General features: G+C 49.6%; 1 protein-coding gene across 1 annotated transcript in view; it reads left to right on the forward strand.

The window, feature by feature from the left end:
• The window catches only part of LMF1 (lipase maturation factor 1), a 216,502-nt gene that overhangs the window by 148,588 nt on the left and 52,112 nt on the right, over positions 1 to 15,802 (forward strand). Inside the window, exon 6 of the mRNA XM_009640418.2 lies at positions 1,620 to 1,787. Within this exon, the coding sequence (XP_009638713.1) occupies positions 1,620 to 1,787 (168 nt within the window). The remainder of the gene's footprint in view (positions 1 to 1,619; positions 1,788 to 15,802) is intronic.

The raw sequence follows: 15,802 nt of genomic DNA on the forward strand, positions 1-15,802 counted from the left end.
AAAAAGGACAGAGGAATCGAGTGGCACATTGACAGCTAAGGATGCTCTTTGCTTTAACATTAAACAGTGTCAGCCCAGCCGCATCGCAAGAGGGGGGAAGCGGGAGTGCGGCCTTTCCACAGCTCTGGCCGGGTAGAATCAGGCACTTACGTGCTGGGAACTGGCTCATCTTGGGCTAAATGTTACAACCTGTAGGGCTGATACCTCATCTAGGTCAGTTTTGGTTAACATGCTTTAAAAAAAAAAATAAAAAAAAAATAGAATCAGTCAAGAAAGCAACCTGCCTTTTTGGAAGGATGAAAGCACTTCTCAGCAATTTGGGATCAAGGAGCCTCCCTGACGTTCTGGGAATGCCCAAGAGCAGTCCAGCAAGGAGAGTAACTTGAAATAGGTCCCGTGCGCAGGGGAAGGGCCCTGGGTGGCAGGCGGGGTGCTGCCGCTGCCCCGGGAGCGGGGAGCCCCGACCTCCCACCCCCGCGCCGGAGTGGACCTGGCAGAGCTCCCTGACCCCGACACCGCTCCATCCGGTGCTGGTGTCCGAGGAAGGAAGGATGCGGTCTCCTGTCCTAAGGGGTTACAGCAGCCTCAAACCCATATAAAGCAACAACTTTATTAATCCCAGCTTTGCTAATAAGGAATTACAATAGTTGTGGGATTTGGCAGGGGAAGCACGCTCCGTTGCCATGCATAGTGCAGCGTTTTCCCTGTTTTGTTTGTATTTTTGATTTAACTACAAATAATTTAAAGATGTGTTGTGTCTCCTTCAATTAAAATTTGTGTCTTCATCCTCTCTTTTTTTTTCTGTCGTAGTTTTAAAACAATACTAACAAATTTGAGCTTGTCAGATATGCTAAGATAAATTGTTAACTTCTTTTTGCTAAAATTGCAGCGTTTCTAAGAGTGGCCGTTACTAATATATCAGGATTTGGGTTTGTTCCCTTTGTAAAATTTGCAGCTTTATTGTACAGGGTGGAAGATCTCCCAGTGTCAAAAAGTTTCAGGCTGATAGAAGAATAATATTGTCACAAGGCCAGTATGTAAATACCTTAAACCAATATAGCGTGTTTATAGGAATTACACTTTCCTCTCCCAAATTATGATTTTGGAAAGCAACTCTACCACCACATTTATTTCAAATTTAAACATTTTGAAAGAATATCTCCTAGGTTTTGAAATCTGGTTTCCATTCCTGGCTCTGTCTGACCTATCGTGTGACCCTGAGAAAATCTTTTTCTCGGTTTCTGTATCTGCTTACTTGCTCTGTTGGTCTTCAGCAGCAACGTAACATCCGTTGATGTTGAGCTACGTGTAATATTTCAGTATTAAAAATAGTGGGTTTAATTTAAGATGAGTGGGGTTTGGTTGTGATGAAAAAAAGAAAAAAAAGTCATGGGTTTTAGAAGATGTATTGGCTTAAAAATTCCTGGGGTTTGCATGAAAAAAAAAGGAATGAAGTTAATTTTCTCTAAAAAGAAATGAGTGCCCAGAGGCAAAGGATGGTTCTCCTGTGAGCAAACTTGGGGAAAGAACAAAAGAAGGCGGCCAAGAGCTCTGTAGCTCCCCCCCGACACTGAGCCTTGGGAGGGGGATCGATTCTTTTTTTTTCTTCCATCTTTCAGACGCAGCCAGTGCCCAACCCCATCGCCTACTTCATGCATCGCTCTCCGTGGTGGTTTCATCAGTTCGAGACCCTGGTCAATCACTTCATCGAGCTGGTGGTGCCATTCTTTCTCTTCCTGGGGCGGCGGATGTGCATGGTACATGGCCTCTTGCAGATCCTCTTCCAGGTGAGATGCTCCTGGCTTTGCTTCCTAAGGGTCATGCCTTCGCCCCGGATGGAGCAGGGGGTGTTCAAAGGGGGTAAATCCTCTCCCACTGCCTGCGTCTGGGGGCTGTAGGGTGGGCTGGGACCCGGATGGCTGAGATGCAGACACACGTTCCTAATGCTGGCTCCGTAACCAGCAGCAAGGACATGGGCACACGTGCCAGCAAGGGTAACGCCGCCATCACGGCAGCGGTGTGGTTTGCTGGAGCCCGTCTTTTCCAAGCAGGAGCAGCATCCAGAGGAACTGAGTCAATCGGCAGGTCAGGAGTTCAGGCTCGAGTGAATCAAGATGATTCACAGCTATTAACTGTTGGCTGGCGGGTGGTTCGCGCTGGTGTGGCTGCTCTTCGTGTGTTCCTGGAGGTTTGTTTCCCTTGCCACTGGTTTGGTTTCAATTCATGTGGATGGCAGAGAAACACCAGCCAGGACTAGTGCGGAGAGTCTGATCATGCGGCTGTGGGTGTCTGGGATGAACACTTGCAATTTCTGCAAAAGTTAATTTTTATCGACCTCTTTCACCCTTTGAAGGGATTTTTTTTTATATTTAACGTTCAAGGACTGTTCTTTATCTCTGAAAATGTTTGAGCTGTTTTCCACAACTGCCAGATTTACTGAGCCTAGGTTTATAGCGAAAATAATTCCTTCAAAAATGAATGGCACTCATGTTCCAGTTGAATTGTGGCGGTGGGCAGGGGTTGTACCTGAAAGAAATAAATCTGTGCAAAAGTCAGAGGATGGAAGCTCCTGCATGTAGACTGTCCTCGACCACATCTGATTTCTCTCATCTCTGCCCCAGCTTAATCAAATTGCTCGTTAAATCCCAGCCACTCTGACTCACAGAAGCGCAGCTTCCAGCCCTTGCTGGCTGCCATGTTTGTTCCATATCATTTCAGCATCGTGGAGTTCATACTCGGTAGCTGTTACTGCTTCCTGTAAATACGTGTGATGATTAAACTGGAGAGCAGCTTATAAACTCTATTGGAAAACCACAGAAACGCTGATCAGATTTTAAAGGGCTGACATAAAAGCCGTGGGATTTGTGCCCTCGCAGATGCCTGCTCTTTCTCCTGTGCCCGAAACACGTCCTGTTGTGTCTGGGTGCCACCAAACATACCGCTTGTACCTCTGCTCGCTCGGCGCACCTTTTGGCATCGGGTTTGGTTTTGTTGGGATGGATCTTCTCAGGAAGCTGGAGGTCCCGGCAGCAGAGCAGAAGAGGTCTTGACCCAAAGAGGTCTCAGGGCATTGCTCCACTCGCTGCCAGTTGTGTTTGTGACGGGCACTGCACCTGAGGTTTTCGGTGTCGCTGGGAGGGTTATATTGAGCCCAACCCGAAAAAAACCTGTTCTCTTGTCTCATGGACAAAGCAAAACGTCCCATCTCTGTCAGCTGCTTGTTGCAGGGGGAGGTGGGTGTTGAGACATGATGGAGATCAGACTGGCGAGCAGGAATTGCGAGTGGAATGCTTTTGTGTGTAAAGCGGTGTAGGGAGGATGGTGATGGCTCTTCCTAAGGCAGGTAGACCCAGAAAGGAGCAGGACGCACCACGGTGAGTGGCCTCGCAGAAAACAAAGCCACGTTGCCAAATTCCAGGCTTGGCATGGCTGCCCAGTCTTGGGGCAGAGCTGTCATGCTCTGCTTGCTCTTGTGTTGGCAGAAAAATAATAGTGTAAGGGACTGAGCCAACGATTCTTGGTCTTCCCAGAAGGAACTTCCATGACCAACAAGCCTGGCCAAATGCTCCTCTCTCACCCCCTTCTTGGTTCTGGGTTTCTCTGTCCTTGCCCCATGCCCACGGCAGGGGACAGGATGGGGCGGGGGGGATGCGCCCCAAGCCCCCTGCCAGGGCTCTGTGCTGCGGCCTCCAGCACCCTCCCGGCTCCTCCGGGGGCCCCTAACGAGCAGCATGACTGTTGGTGTGCTGGGGGACTTCAGACGGAGCCAGTGGGATCTGAAAAAGCCAAGTACATACAATAAAGGCTCATAATGACATATTGTAAATGCATGCATCTAACCACCCTTTAATTGGCGCTTTATTGATAGTTTGCAATTACTGACTTATTTCTATCATGAGGGGAGCCTGCGAAGGAAAAAAGGGTCCCAGTGTAAAATGCAGCTCTGGTGCATTTATAGCATTTCAACAAAAACCTGTTTATTTAATATTTACTGCCCTTTTCTTCATTCAGAATGACTTTTATTGACAATACTTCTGCTCTGCAAAGGAAGCAATAAAGTTTAATGTTGATATACCACTTAATTCTGCTTTTCAAGATTTGAATTGACATTACATGCAAGTTTTATTGGACATTTTATAATTGTTATTGGAGTCATGGTGGCTAGGTTGAGTAAGTGTATTTTTCCAGATTCCAACTGGCCTGGAGAATATTGCTTTGTCAGAAACCCAAAAAAAGTTGTGCTTTAGAGAAAAAAGGCTTTTTTTTTTTTTTTCTTTCCAAGTGTGAACTTATTCTTCTTGCTTAGTTCACGTTTGCGAGGAAAAAGCCTTAGTGAGTTTGGAAACGTCAGAGAGGAGGGGCTGGGCAGCCACCGGCTCAGCAGAGAGGAGAGTGGATGTCTGTCCCCCAGGGCATTCCCGCGGGGTTGTCTTGGTCCCGCCGTAGGCAGACTGTGCTGGACCGGCCGGGGCCACCTACCAGGCGTGGGAGATTTGGGTGATGGCGACCGAAACACACGCTGCATCAGCGCGTCTCTGCACCGTACCCTTCCTGTCCTCGCCCACCCACCCGTGTCCTCACAAGACCTGAAGCGGGGAGCCCGAGGAGCTGGGACACCCCACAGTTTTGGTGCTTTGTGCCCGTTGATGTTGCTGTGATCTCAGTTTGGGGTCTGCCTGCTCTGATACAAGTCCCCGTAGCTTGAGCTTCCAGAAATCTCCCTCTTTGGCTGCTTTTTGATCTCAAATAAATTGAAGAGTCTTAGTTATTGCAAGTGTCTCAATATAAATAGTCTTTGCTTAAAAACAAAAAATAATCAAGGAGTGTGTTGAATTCTGGCCAGTTCCCATTAGGAAAATCATTATTCATTGTCACTAACCAGCAGATCGGGAAGGGCTCTGTGATTTACAGCTGTGGGTGTAGTTTTTGCAGGACATCTGCACACGGAGAGATTCTCAATCCGATTGCAGCGCCCAAAGCATGTTTGCCAGGATCAAAGGTGAGCAGAGAGAAAATGTCATCCAAGTTTTTACAGCTCGGCCCCATCAGCCGCTTGTCCCCCAGGAAGGCTGCAGAATTGCTCCCCAGCTGCCAGCACAGCTGCTTGCCGTCCCGGCCAGGGGCATGGGGCTGGGGACTGTCCCTGCCGTGTGGCACAGGGGTCCCTGCCTCATGCACGCCGGGGACAGCGAGAGCGGGTGCGTGCCCCCCGTGCACTGGTGACCCCCTGCTCCCAAGAGAGAGGGTTTGAACGGGCTGTGCTGACTTCACCGCTGATCGCTGCATAAAGCCCCAATCCTGAGGAGGCTGCTTGCACTGAAGGGGTGGCCGTGGAGGGGAAGCTCTGGGCCACGGCAGCTCCCGCGCTGAGGAGCCTCGCTCAGCCATGCGGCCAGCACAGCCAACAGGCAGGTTCGTGCTCAGCAGGACTAAACAGTTTGTGCCCATCGTGGTTCGTGCCATCACACGTATCCCAAAAGCAGGCCCCAAAACTCCCATCTGCATGCGTTGGACATCACCACAGGAGGCTTTTTTCTTCCCGTAGTGGCTGCTGGGGTTCAAACCTGTGGGGTTTCTGACTCCCAAAGTAGCGCATTGACCCATCCCACCTGCAAGGGAGCCTGCTTGAAAGATCCCAGCCGGCAGGAAAGCATGGCAGGTGATGGTGGCAAAGCCTCCCCTTCAGGCTGGCTGTGCTGAGAGCACCCTTTTGCATTTAAAAAGAAATCTTAAATTTCCTCTCTAGGACGAAGGGAAATGGCCTCAAGTTGTGCCGGGGCAGGTTTAGATTGGACATTGGGAAAAATTCCTTCCCCACAAGGGCTGTCAAGGACTGGAAGGGGCTGCCCAGGGCAGGGGTCGAGTCCCCATCCCTGGGGGTATTTAAAAGCCAGGCAGCCGAGGTGCTTAGGGCCAGGGTTTAGTGGTGGGATGGCAGGGTTAGGGTAAGGGTTGGGCTTGGTGATCTTAAAGGGCTTTTCCAACCTCAACAATTCTGTGATTCTATGAAGGGCAGCCAGTTATAGAGGCTCTCCGAAGTAAATATGCAGCATTGTTTCACAAAAACATTCTTTCTAGCATTTACAGTACGTAGAAATCCAAATCTAAACCAGAAATTAAACTAAAATGAACATTTAACTTTTCAACATCGTTAGGGATTTATTGTAAGCAGGTGCCAGACTGGACGTGCCGAGCAGCACTGCTGCAAATTGTCTCTGCCAGGAATAAAGCTGGAGGAGAGGCTTGTAACTCAGCTCCTGCCCCTCTCAGCTCTGCGCACTGGCCCTGTAAAACCAGGCTGGGGAGAAATGGCCAGCCTGAGCCACAGAAACCTCCCAATAAGCCTGTGGTGGAGCTTGCCCTTTGCTCATATGTAACTGAGAGTCCTTAGAGGTTTTGAGAGTTTGCTAAATATTCAAAGCTTTTTGCTATCGCTTATTATTGTCCTTCCTGGGGAGTACAAGCACATTTTGTAGCAGCTATGTCGCGGCACGACCGTGCTCGCCAAGATGCTCGCATCTGGGGCAGGGACATTGGCATCCCCTCATTATGTTTAAACTTCCAGCACTGGAAGTTGGGATTTGCAACTGGGTTGGGGTTTTGGACACCTTACCTAATTCATAAGGACAGGTTTGTTTTCACTGCATGTCCCTTGATGGTGGCTCTTGAATGGGATGTTCCCTTAACAGGATGGAGATCCAGTTGCAGGTGTTTCCAGCGGCCTGTGTTTTGCAAATCATTTTGATGAATGATTCTTTCATCTTGAGTCTGAATGTACCAATTGGCTGATGTTGTAGTAGTGTTGGGGTCTGAGCCTCAAAAATATCCATGTAGATCTGAAGCATCCCAAAGTTCAAGAGAAATCAAGTCCAAAAGGTGGCTGATAGTATCTGGAGATGGAAGAAGAGGTCTTGGAGGGTCTTGGAGACCACAGGTGAGGTCTGGACCCTGTTATTCTTGGTTCTGTAGAATCATCAAGCCAGAGCCTGCCCGTGCCCTAAGGAGCTTGTGGTTTGAAGAGGGGGGAGGATGAAAGCGCTGCTTGAGGAAGGCGAGTCCTGCTGACACTTCCATCCCCTGTGCCCCCGCGGTCACTTGTGTGCACCCGTAGGTCTGGCCCCGCGCTCAACCACCCGCGTCCAGAGGGAGCTGAGCACTGGCGTCCGTGGGTGAAACCGGAGAGGGCGCAAGCCCGTGGCCGTGCTGCGCTGCGGGTGTTTCTCTGTTCTCTGGAGCTGGCTCCCAAAACCCTGAAGCTGCATGTTTTTCACGACGCCTAACGCACAGCTTACCCCAGCAAACGTATTTCTTGGCTCCTTAAGCCAGGCAGTAAAATTACACTGCTTGGCAAACGAGGTGATGAGGGGAAGCGAGAGGAAAGCCAAAAAAGCCAGGAAAAAGCCACCTTGCCCCTAGGAGCTGGCAGGTAGTGCTGGGTTCGAGAGCACGGCAAGGAGGCTGCGGCGCCTGGGTGGGAGGGGGCTGAGGTTTCTTAGAGCCAGGGAGTGGTTTCGGCTGTGCCAGAGGGGAAGGAGCTTCAGTACCACAAAGGTAAAATCCAGAAATAAATAAACTGGTAAATGGAAAGTATAATGCTAGCACTGCTGGAACGGCAGGGTCATTCCTTATTTCCAGGGCTCTGGTTCTGGGTCATAGTCATGTAGGCACAGTTTGGGATTTGTAGGATGTGGGGAGAGTTCAAAGCCTTCAAATTTCTTTGGATTTGAAGGAATCTGGGAAGCCTGACTCCTTTCTGTGGCCCCTGAAAGCTCCCGGCACGTCCTCCTGCGTGGAGCATCCTCTGCGCAGCCCCATGGCTGGGGAGCCCCCAGAGCGAGGACCTTCATGCTGGGATGAGCTCGGCCCCCAGTGTCACACAGTGGGACAGAAGTTCCCCGAAGGAGCCAGAGCGGCGAAGCCTTGGGGTTGCCAGTTCTTCACTGCCACCAGTCCCTCTCCCGCCGAGGTTTGGCAGTGGGCTGAAATTCGGGCTGTCCCAGGATGTTTTTCAGCAGGGGCCAACAGGAGCCGTATATAAGCTGAAAGGATGACAATGCCAAGAGCAAAGCTGAATTCCAGCCTTGCGGAAGGCAAAGATAAAACCTCCGCAGCCAAAACCCCCTTGAACTCAGAGTGCTGACAAAGAAAGCTCCCGAGACAGCTCTCGGGGTCCGGCCAAGGAGCTGTGCGGGAACGCGGCAGCTTTACGAGCTGGCAGAGGGCTGGGGGGGAGCCCCCGGGCTGGGGGGGCTGCGGCAGAAACCTCCTGCAGTGGAAACCTCTGGCTCTTTTCCCTCAGAAAACAAGCTCTGAGCACAACCCAGCCGGGCACCTCACCGGAGACATGCAGCTCCTGTGCTCCTGGGAGCCAGGAATGTGCAGGAGAGTGGGCAGCAAGGGCATTTTCCTCCTCTTTTTTTTTTTTTTTTTTTTTTAAGCAGTTGTTGAATAGATAGATATATTCTGCCCTTTTTTTCCCTTGCTTTGGGCAAGCCCCAACCTTCTAAAAATTATGATGGAAATGGACATTTTCCCCCAGTTGATCCTTTTCCCATCTCCAAAGCTGCACATGGGAGGCGAAGCAGGGGGGTCCCCCCCCCCGCCCCTCTCTTCTGGGAGGAGAGGACCAAGCCCCCTGCTTCCACCGCTGCTGCCGCTGCCACGCTGCAAGACATTGGAGGGATGAGCTGCCCTTTCCAGCCACACACGCGCAAATTGAATCATGCTGTTGCAGTGCCACAGCTGCAGCGTATTGTGTTGCTGCCTTCGGAGGTAGCAGAGGTCACGGCAGCAGCCCGGAGAGAAGGAACAAAAATTAAGCAGCTCCCCCCTTCCCTGCAGAAAGCGTCCGACTCCAGTGTTTGTTTTCACTTGTCAGATACGAGCCTGGGTTTTGCTCTTTTTTCTTAGGCTGGTGTAAATCAGACGTGTCTCCAGGAAGATTGTCGGGGTTACGCAAGTCCCGGGGCTTGTGGCAAAGGGATCAGGCCCATCGTTTGCACTTTAATTACACACCCGTAGGACATTTGCATTCATGTGCATGAGAATAAAGCCGCATATGATCCACCCCAGGGCTGCTGGGAGGCACCAGCCAGAAAATTGGGGCATCCATTCTGCACTGTTCCCATAGAGATCGGCATGCTGAGCACCCCTGAGTTAGGACCATGAAAGAGAGTGCGGATGGTATTCCTCCAGGTGACACCCCCAGGCCAGGCTCTGGTTTCACTTGCAGATGCCCCGCGAGGTGGGATGCAGGTAGCGTGGTCCCCCGAGCAGCGCCACTGGCAGCCGCATCCCTGGGAGGGTGCGAGCAAGTGGGTGTTCGCCCCTCAGGCTGCAGCCTTCCCCCTGCGAAAACAAAGAGGAAATTCAGCCTTCGCAGAAGTCCAAATTTTGTTGATTTTGTTGTGGTTTAGAAAAAAAAAACCAACAAACGGAGAACGTCCCAGGAAAATTAACAGCAGAACATGAGTTTGCTGCTAGGGGAGGAACGGTCTGTTGGAAAATAGTTTCGCAGCTCAATTGTTTAAAAATCTGCTTTGGACTCGAGTCTGAGATGGAGGATGCGGGGAGAGCGTTTTAAAAGGTTGTTTGGGAACCTCAAAGCACTGGACTGGGATTATGGAGATCAATCACCATCGCTGCAGCCCCTGGGGTGCTTGGGCCAGCCCTGCATACCCATCCCAGTCCCGCGGGCGAGGGGTGGCCGGGGTCCTCCTGCCCCTTGCCCACCCTCCAACCGCCTGCGCTCAGCCCTGGCGCGGCTCCAGCTCGGCTTTTCTCGACAGCAAAACAAAAGGAATGTGAAATGAAAGGAGTTACAGGATAGATTTTCTGTTACATTTAAGCCACCTTAAATTAAATACCAAACTATACCCCCCCCAAAAAATATCCAACTTAAGCAGGCAGAACCCAAACTGTTTAATCACCCCTGTATTTGATTTCACATCCAGCTTGATAATATCTGTTGCGAGGCGAGGCTGCTGTGCCAGACATGAGAATACCAGCACATACCACCCCAAATCAGTAAATAACGCTGCTCATATAATGGTGTCTGGTATTAGTTAGCAACAAGTTAAGTTCTTGCATTCTGCAGTAGTCAGAGCGACTTAGAAACACTTACTGTTAGCCATAGGAGTGCATTTAATTAGCTTCTGATTCAGGGGGCTGGGGGCTTTTCTCTTCTTTTTTTTTTTTTTTTGCCCCTTAAATCCTTAAATAAAGTGTCACCCCTAGCCAGTGCTGTAAACTCTATTTTGATTGTGGCTGCAATAACCCCTTTGGGCGTCATTCAAATTGTACTAAACAGTTTCTGGAGAGTGCTGGTTTCTCTCAAAATAAACCAAAGTCCGGCTTTGACAAGCTCTAATGAAAAACAAATTGTTATATTACTTAGAAAAATAATTTGAAGGAAGTCTGAATTAGTTGTAAAGGTGGAAAAGGTTCAGCTACTTGAAAATAGAAATTTGGAAGGTATTTATTTTAACCATTAAGCCAGCGGCCTTGAAATACAGCCTTGTTTGTTGCAGAATGCGCCTAACGAGAGACATGAATCATGCTGTTAATCAGTATGGGAACTTGATTAATTGGAAAGGGGACCGTCAGTGACTCCAACAGGCGGAGCCGCCTGGCAGCAGTCTGCGACAGAGCCCTGGAGCTGGTGTGATTTACCATCAGTCATCCTGCTGGCACGCGGAGAGAAACTTTGGAGGGATCCCACAGCCTTGGGTTTGTGGGTTGTTGGGTTTTGGTTTTTTTTAATAGAAAAGAAAATGTGGTTATTTGGGACACTGTCGGCCTTTGATTTTTTTGGTGCCTCTGCATTTGGTTGTCCGACCTGAAACGTGCTGGTTTGCCCCAGAGGAGGGCTCGGGGTGTCTTGGAGGCATCTCGTTAAGATGTCCCGGGCTGGGATGCCTGTTGTCTCACCTTTGCTACGGACAGTGGTTTTCCTTATTAAACCTGAGAGTGAGATTTTACGCCCAGCTATGAAATCAGATTTGCATGGGAGGCCCCTAGGATGCAGAGTGCTGCCATGGCTATAAAAATGCAGCAGGAAGGTCCGTATTAATTTTCACTGTTGACTGGAGCTCTTGGTTTTGAGGCCAGGAGGAGCTTGAGTGAGTTCGGCCATCCAAGAGTGCTGTTTTGTTCCAGAGCAGCATATATTTGATCGTATGGCAAAAGGATACGGTGGCAGGGAGGGGAGAGAGCATGCAGCCACACCAGAAGGATGAGTTCCAGCTGAGTTTCAGGTTTGTGGTGGAAGGTGCCACGTGTGTCGGGCTGACCTGGTTCGGTGCCGTCGGTATCATCTCCGTGCCGTGGTAACCAACCATGGCCAAGCCAGGGAAACCCAGGGACCAGGTAGGCTCTAGTGGCCCCGTGTCCTTGGGCATACGGCTAAGCACTGACATTCAAAGGTCACAAGTTAGATCCCCAAACTGCAAGATTTGCTTAAGTATCATGAAAATGCAACCGATTCTGGCTGCCCTTGGCGTTTCTTCTGCGTTACAGCCTTCCAGGGTGCTCTCAGGTCTCATTTTCTGCGCTGCTCTGTGTACGCTTTACACCGCTCTCCTCTTATACTACATGAACACCTTCCAGAGCCGTATTAAATGACATGGCTGACATCCATCACATGTGGTCCTTCCTCTGCCAAGGGAAGAGGTTGTGGAGTACTTAGGCTCCTAGGGCTCTGGGACAGGGTTGGCTTTTTTTTTTTCATTCCCTGTTTTAATTTTGCATTTGATTTTCAAGATTTCTCTGCGATCCAGAACCTTTGTGTCTGCAGTCCTCTAGCAGAATTTCCAGGTGCTTGGGCTCAAAGAGAAAAATCAATTACGACAGTGTTGTCAGTGAAACGATATGAGTTGGCGAGGCTGCAAGAGCTTCAAAACATCTGCACTTTCCAGATGTGATTCGCTTGGTGCTATGCTGCAGCATTTGGGTCCAAACAAGGATGGGAGATAAAGTATGTGTTGCACATGTGATTGCATGTATGTGTAAGTGTATGTATAAAACATTATGTCTAATAAGAGCCAGACCAGCTATAAACCAGAGATGTTACTCAAGTCAATGACGTGATCTTGAACATGCAGTGTTACCGTATTTCCAGTGATGATTATTTATTTGTGTTTAGGTGTAGCTACTAAAGCTAACTAAAACCATTACGATCCATTAGCATTGGCCAAGCCAAAGGACTCGCCCACTAATACGTGTCCAATGTCTTTAAGCTGCAGATTTATCCAGTTTCAGTGTAATGGCTTGAAGTGATGGTAAAGTTCTTCCAAGTTTAATCACATTTTCTGTACCTTACTCCTGATCTGAACTGGCCACATTGCGTCTTCCCAGCCCTTGGCTCTCACCAGGTCTTTGCTTTTCGGCAGGGTGACAGTGGTGGTGGTATTTGGATTTTGGTTTCTCTCCTCCCACCAGCTAGATTAAGAGACCTTTAAATAATGTTTTATATTCCATTTCAAAAAAAGAAGAAATCAGAACAGCCTAACTGGAAACAGATGGCAGATTATGAACTTCTTTTAAAGAGAGTTTTAATACATGTATTATGAGGAGAATCATTTAATGGTGGCAGATACAGACGTGTGAAGACAGAACGTGCCCGTTTGAGGAGTGGAAGGGGCTGGGAGTGGGCTGTTGCCTTTGGTGCGGTGTTCATGGGGGCGAGGGGAAGATTTTGCTGCAGTTAACAGCTACAGCGAGCTCTCCCGGCTGAGGTGAGGGCTTCCTACCATCGCCGCTCTTTGGTCTTTCCTCTGGTATCGCTGGCTGTTGGAGCAGTTTAAGTTGTGCTCTGACCTTGGGTTTCTGGGTTCAGGTTAGCAAAGCCGGAGAGCCCAGTGGGTCAGAGCTCCCCTCCGTGTGTTGAAAATCTGACTCTGTTGACTCTGCCTTCAGCCATATCCAAATTTCCCTGCAGAGGTGTAGCTCTACTCATCTTCCTCACCAGCAGGAGCAGCAGGAGTCTTCCTCGGCTGTGCTGGGGATGAAGGCTGGTGCAGGCTGTCAGCATCGCTGCAGTGCATGCATCGGCTGTGCTGGGACCTGGTGGGACCCGATGGGCAAAGACCTGAGCTGCAGATACCAATTCGTCAAGGTAACTCCATCGAGACGTACCCGTGTGCCCAGGTGATACCTTCTGTCCTCCCAGGTGGTCATCTCAGGGGGGTTTTATTAATTTGCATATTTCAATTTTCTGCCAAGTTAAATTAGTGCATCTTTTATGTGTTGGATAGTTGGATTGAAGCCACCTCACAGCAGCTAAATGTACATCTGTAAAACTACCCCCAGATCAGAGGTGCAAGTTTTACCAGTATCCCTCGCAAAAAGATTGGATAGCTTTAATTGAAGCTATTAACATGAATCCCATGTAATTCTAGAGTAAAGACAAAGCCTTGGAACTTGGTGTCTGGGCTGCTTAGGGATAGAGGTGAAGGTGGATTTTGTAGAGGCCTGCTTTGATGAAAATAACTCATTTGCTTGCTCTGGGCCAAGTTGCTGGGTTTAATGTTTCTCTGTAATGATGCTGCCTCCAGAGAGGTTTTATTTTGATTTGGAAGTGTTGGGATGAGGATGCGGCCCTGAGATACTTTAGCCCACACGCAGTTTACACAGCTGTAGTATCCGATTCCCCAGGCACCACCAAAGACATTATCTCTCTGGTGATGCAACAGCTAGAACTTGCAGGAAACCTGTGTCACTCATGACTTTCATCCTCCTATAAAAACTGGGGTTTCTTGGAGCTGGTGACTCAGAGAAATTGCCAGTTACTGCGAGATACTCTTGGAGCAGCTGTGGTTTGTTTGCAGCACTGGCCGAGCAATGTTGCACTTGGACACAGGCAGTGGTGCCCAGCTCTTCCTGGGATGTACATCCACCCACGCGTGGGACAGAGGACGCTGCATGACAGTCAGCGATGATCCTCGTCTGGAGAACTGTTTGCAATCCCCAAGTCTCACCTTTCCTTTCCTTGGGGTCACGTTGGCATTTTGCAGAGGGTAATGGATTTTTCTTGCTGCCATGAACTGAGTCGGTGGCTGAGCTCAGCTGAGCCTCAAGCCCCAAAATATCTTGTTCCAGGCCAGTGTTTGTAGCACGAGGTCCCACCTCTCTTGCTTTCCTCTGAGGCACTCGTTTCAGCTCTGCCAGGAGCACACTGGCAGTTTGTCTGTCCACAAGAGGTGTTCTTGGTTAACTGCTCATTGCACACAGATGCCACCCGCTTTGAAGATGGGTTAAGCTAAACAGGAACAACGTAGGTTTGGTTTGGGCTTGGTGTCCACATGCAGAGCTATTTGGGAAGAGAGATGGCGCTTTAAATTTATACCCTACTTTAATTAGAAAAACTCGCAAGCAGCAAGAAACTCTAGATCAGTGCCAGTTTGCAAAGGCTGAGAAAGCAAGTGCCTAAAATGATATTCCTGACTCATCACATCGGCACTTTTCGTGATTCGTGCTGATGAGAGGAGAGATGAAAGAGAAAATCCCAGAGGCTTTCTGGTAGCCATGCAGCTGATTCATTCAGCTAATAAAGATCCAAGGATCTGAAAAGCTGGTTCCCTTCTACAGAACATTGTTACTGAACTCGTGCTGGTGTTAGAGGAAACATCTACGTGTGCATAGCACAGGTCTCTCCGAGTTGCACAACTCGTGTATACAAGGCGGTGCCATAGGAACGTGGAGAAAGTCTAGCAGAAGCACTCACAAAATAAGCAGTAAATCCTTCGAGCAGTTTGGGAATGTTTGGTACCAGATTATGGCCTGCATAGGCTGGCAGTCGGGTTTGGTAGGGCACGGGGATTGATTTCTTGCACCCTGTGAGCGAGCAAGCGGAGGGGACGAGAGGGTCCAGTATTTTGGAGGAGCCCATCTCCTTGCAATGGCAGGTTGCTGCCCAGCTGCCCCTCTTGCTTCTGGAGTGCCCCTGTGTCATCCTGGCTGGTTTCTGTAGCCTTTGAGTGATGTTCTGTGTTGGGTTTGTGCCAACAGCCCAACCTGTAGCTGTTCTGGCCAGCTCGGCACCGTCAGCTCAAGGCAGATGTGAAGTCGCATTGACCGCTGCTGCCTGTGCTCCATTAACCTTCCTCCCCCAGGGTGTAGCAGAGCTTTCTTTTTCCTCTTTGAAGGTGTGAAAGCCCTAGGTCTGCTCTGAGTCTGCTGTCCTGGTGGCTGGCTGTAGCCTTTGTAACCAGTGAAGCCACGAAAATGAGCAGATCAGATGAGGAACCAAAACCTCCCACGCCAAACGGTCTTTGTGAAACGTTCATTGCCATGCATTTCCTCTTCATCTGCTCCCATTTCGGGTGACAAGCCCCAGAAATGGAAGCAACCCCTCACCTGTACACTCAGGCATTCACCTCCGCTGCATCCTCCCAGGGCGCAGAAGCACAGCAGCTCTCACCTGCCTGGGTTTTCCAGTCCCTGAAGTTTTAGGTGGTGCCTGGCAGGCACAGAGCACTCTAGTGACTGTGCTGGGTGTTTCTTTGTGCAGGTCATCTTTTTTTCTGGTAACAAGAGATTGATTAATTTATTTTCATTCTTACCTTAACCAGTTCCTCTGCAGGAACCGTTTTTAACCAATTTCCAATGCCTTTTGCTAATGCTTGCCTGGATGCTTGGGTCTGTGCCACTCTGTGCCAGGAGTCCTGAGGCTGATGAGCATTCAAGGTGAGAGTTCTCCTCTGTATCTCCTCTGGCTGCATCCTCCTTCCTTTGGGAGAGAGTAGGTTTTGGAAGAGGCTGAGTTATGACAGCTCCAGTCATTCTTCCTGAGCAAAATAAGAGG

This window comes from Egretta garzetta, unplaced genomic scaffold (genome assembly GCF_000687185.1).
Source record: "Egretta garzetta isolate BGI_Z169 unplaced genomic scaffold, ASM68718v1 scaffold426, whole genome shotgun sequence".
NCBI classification, from domain to species: Eukaryota; Metazoa; Chordata; class Aves; order Pelecaniformes; family Ardeidae; genus Egretta; species Egretta garzetta.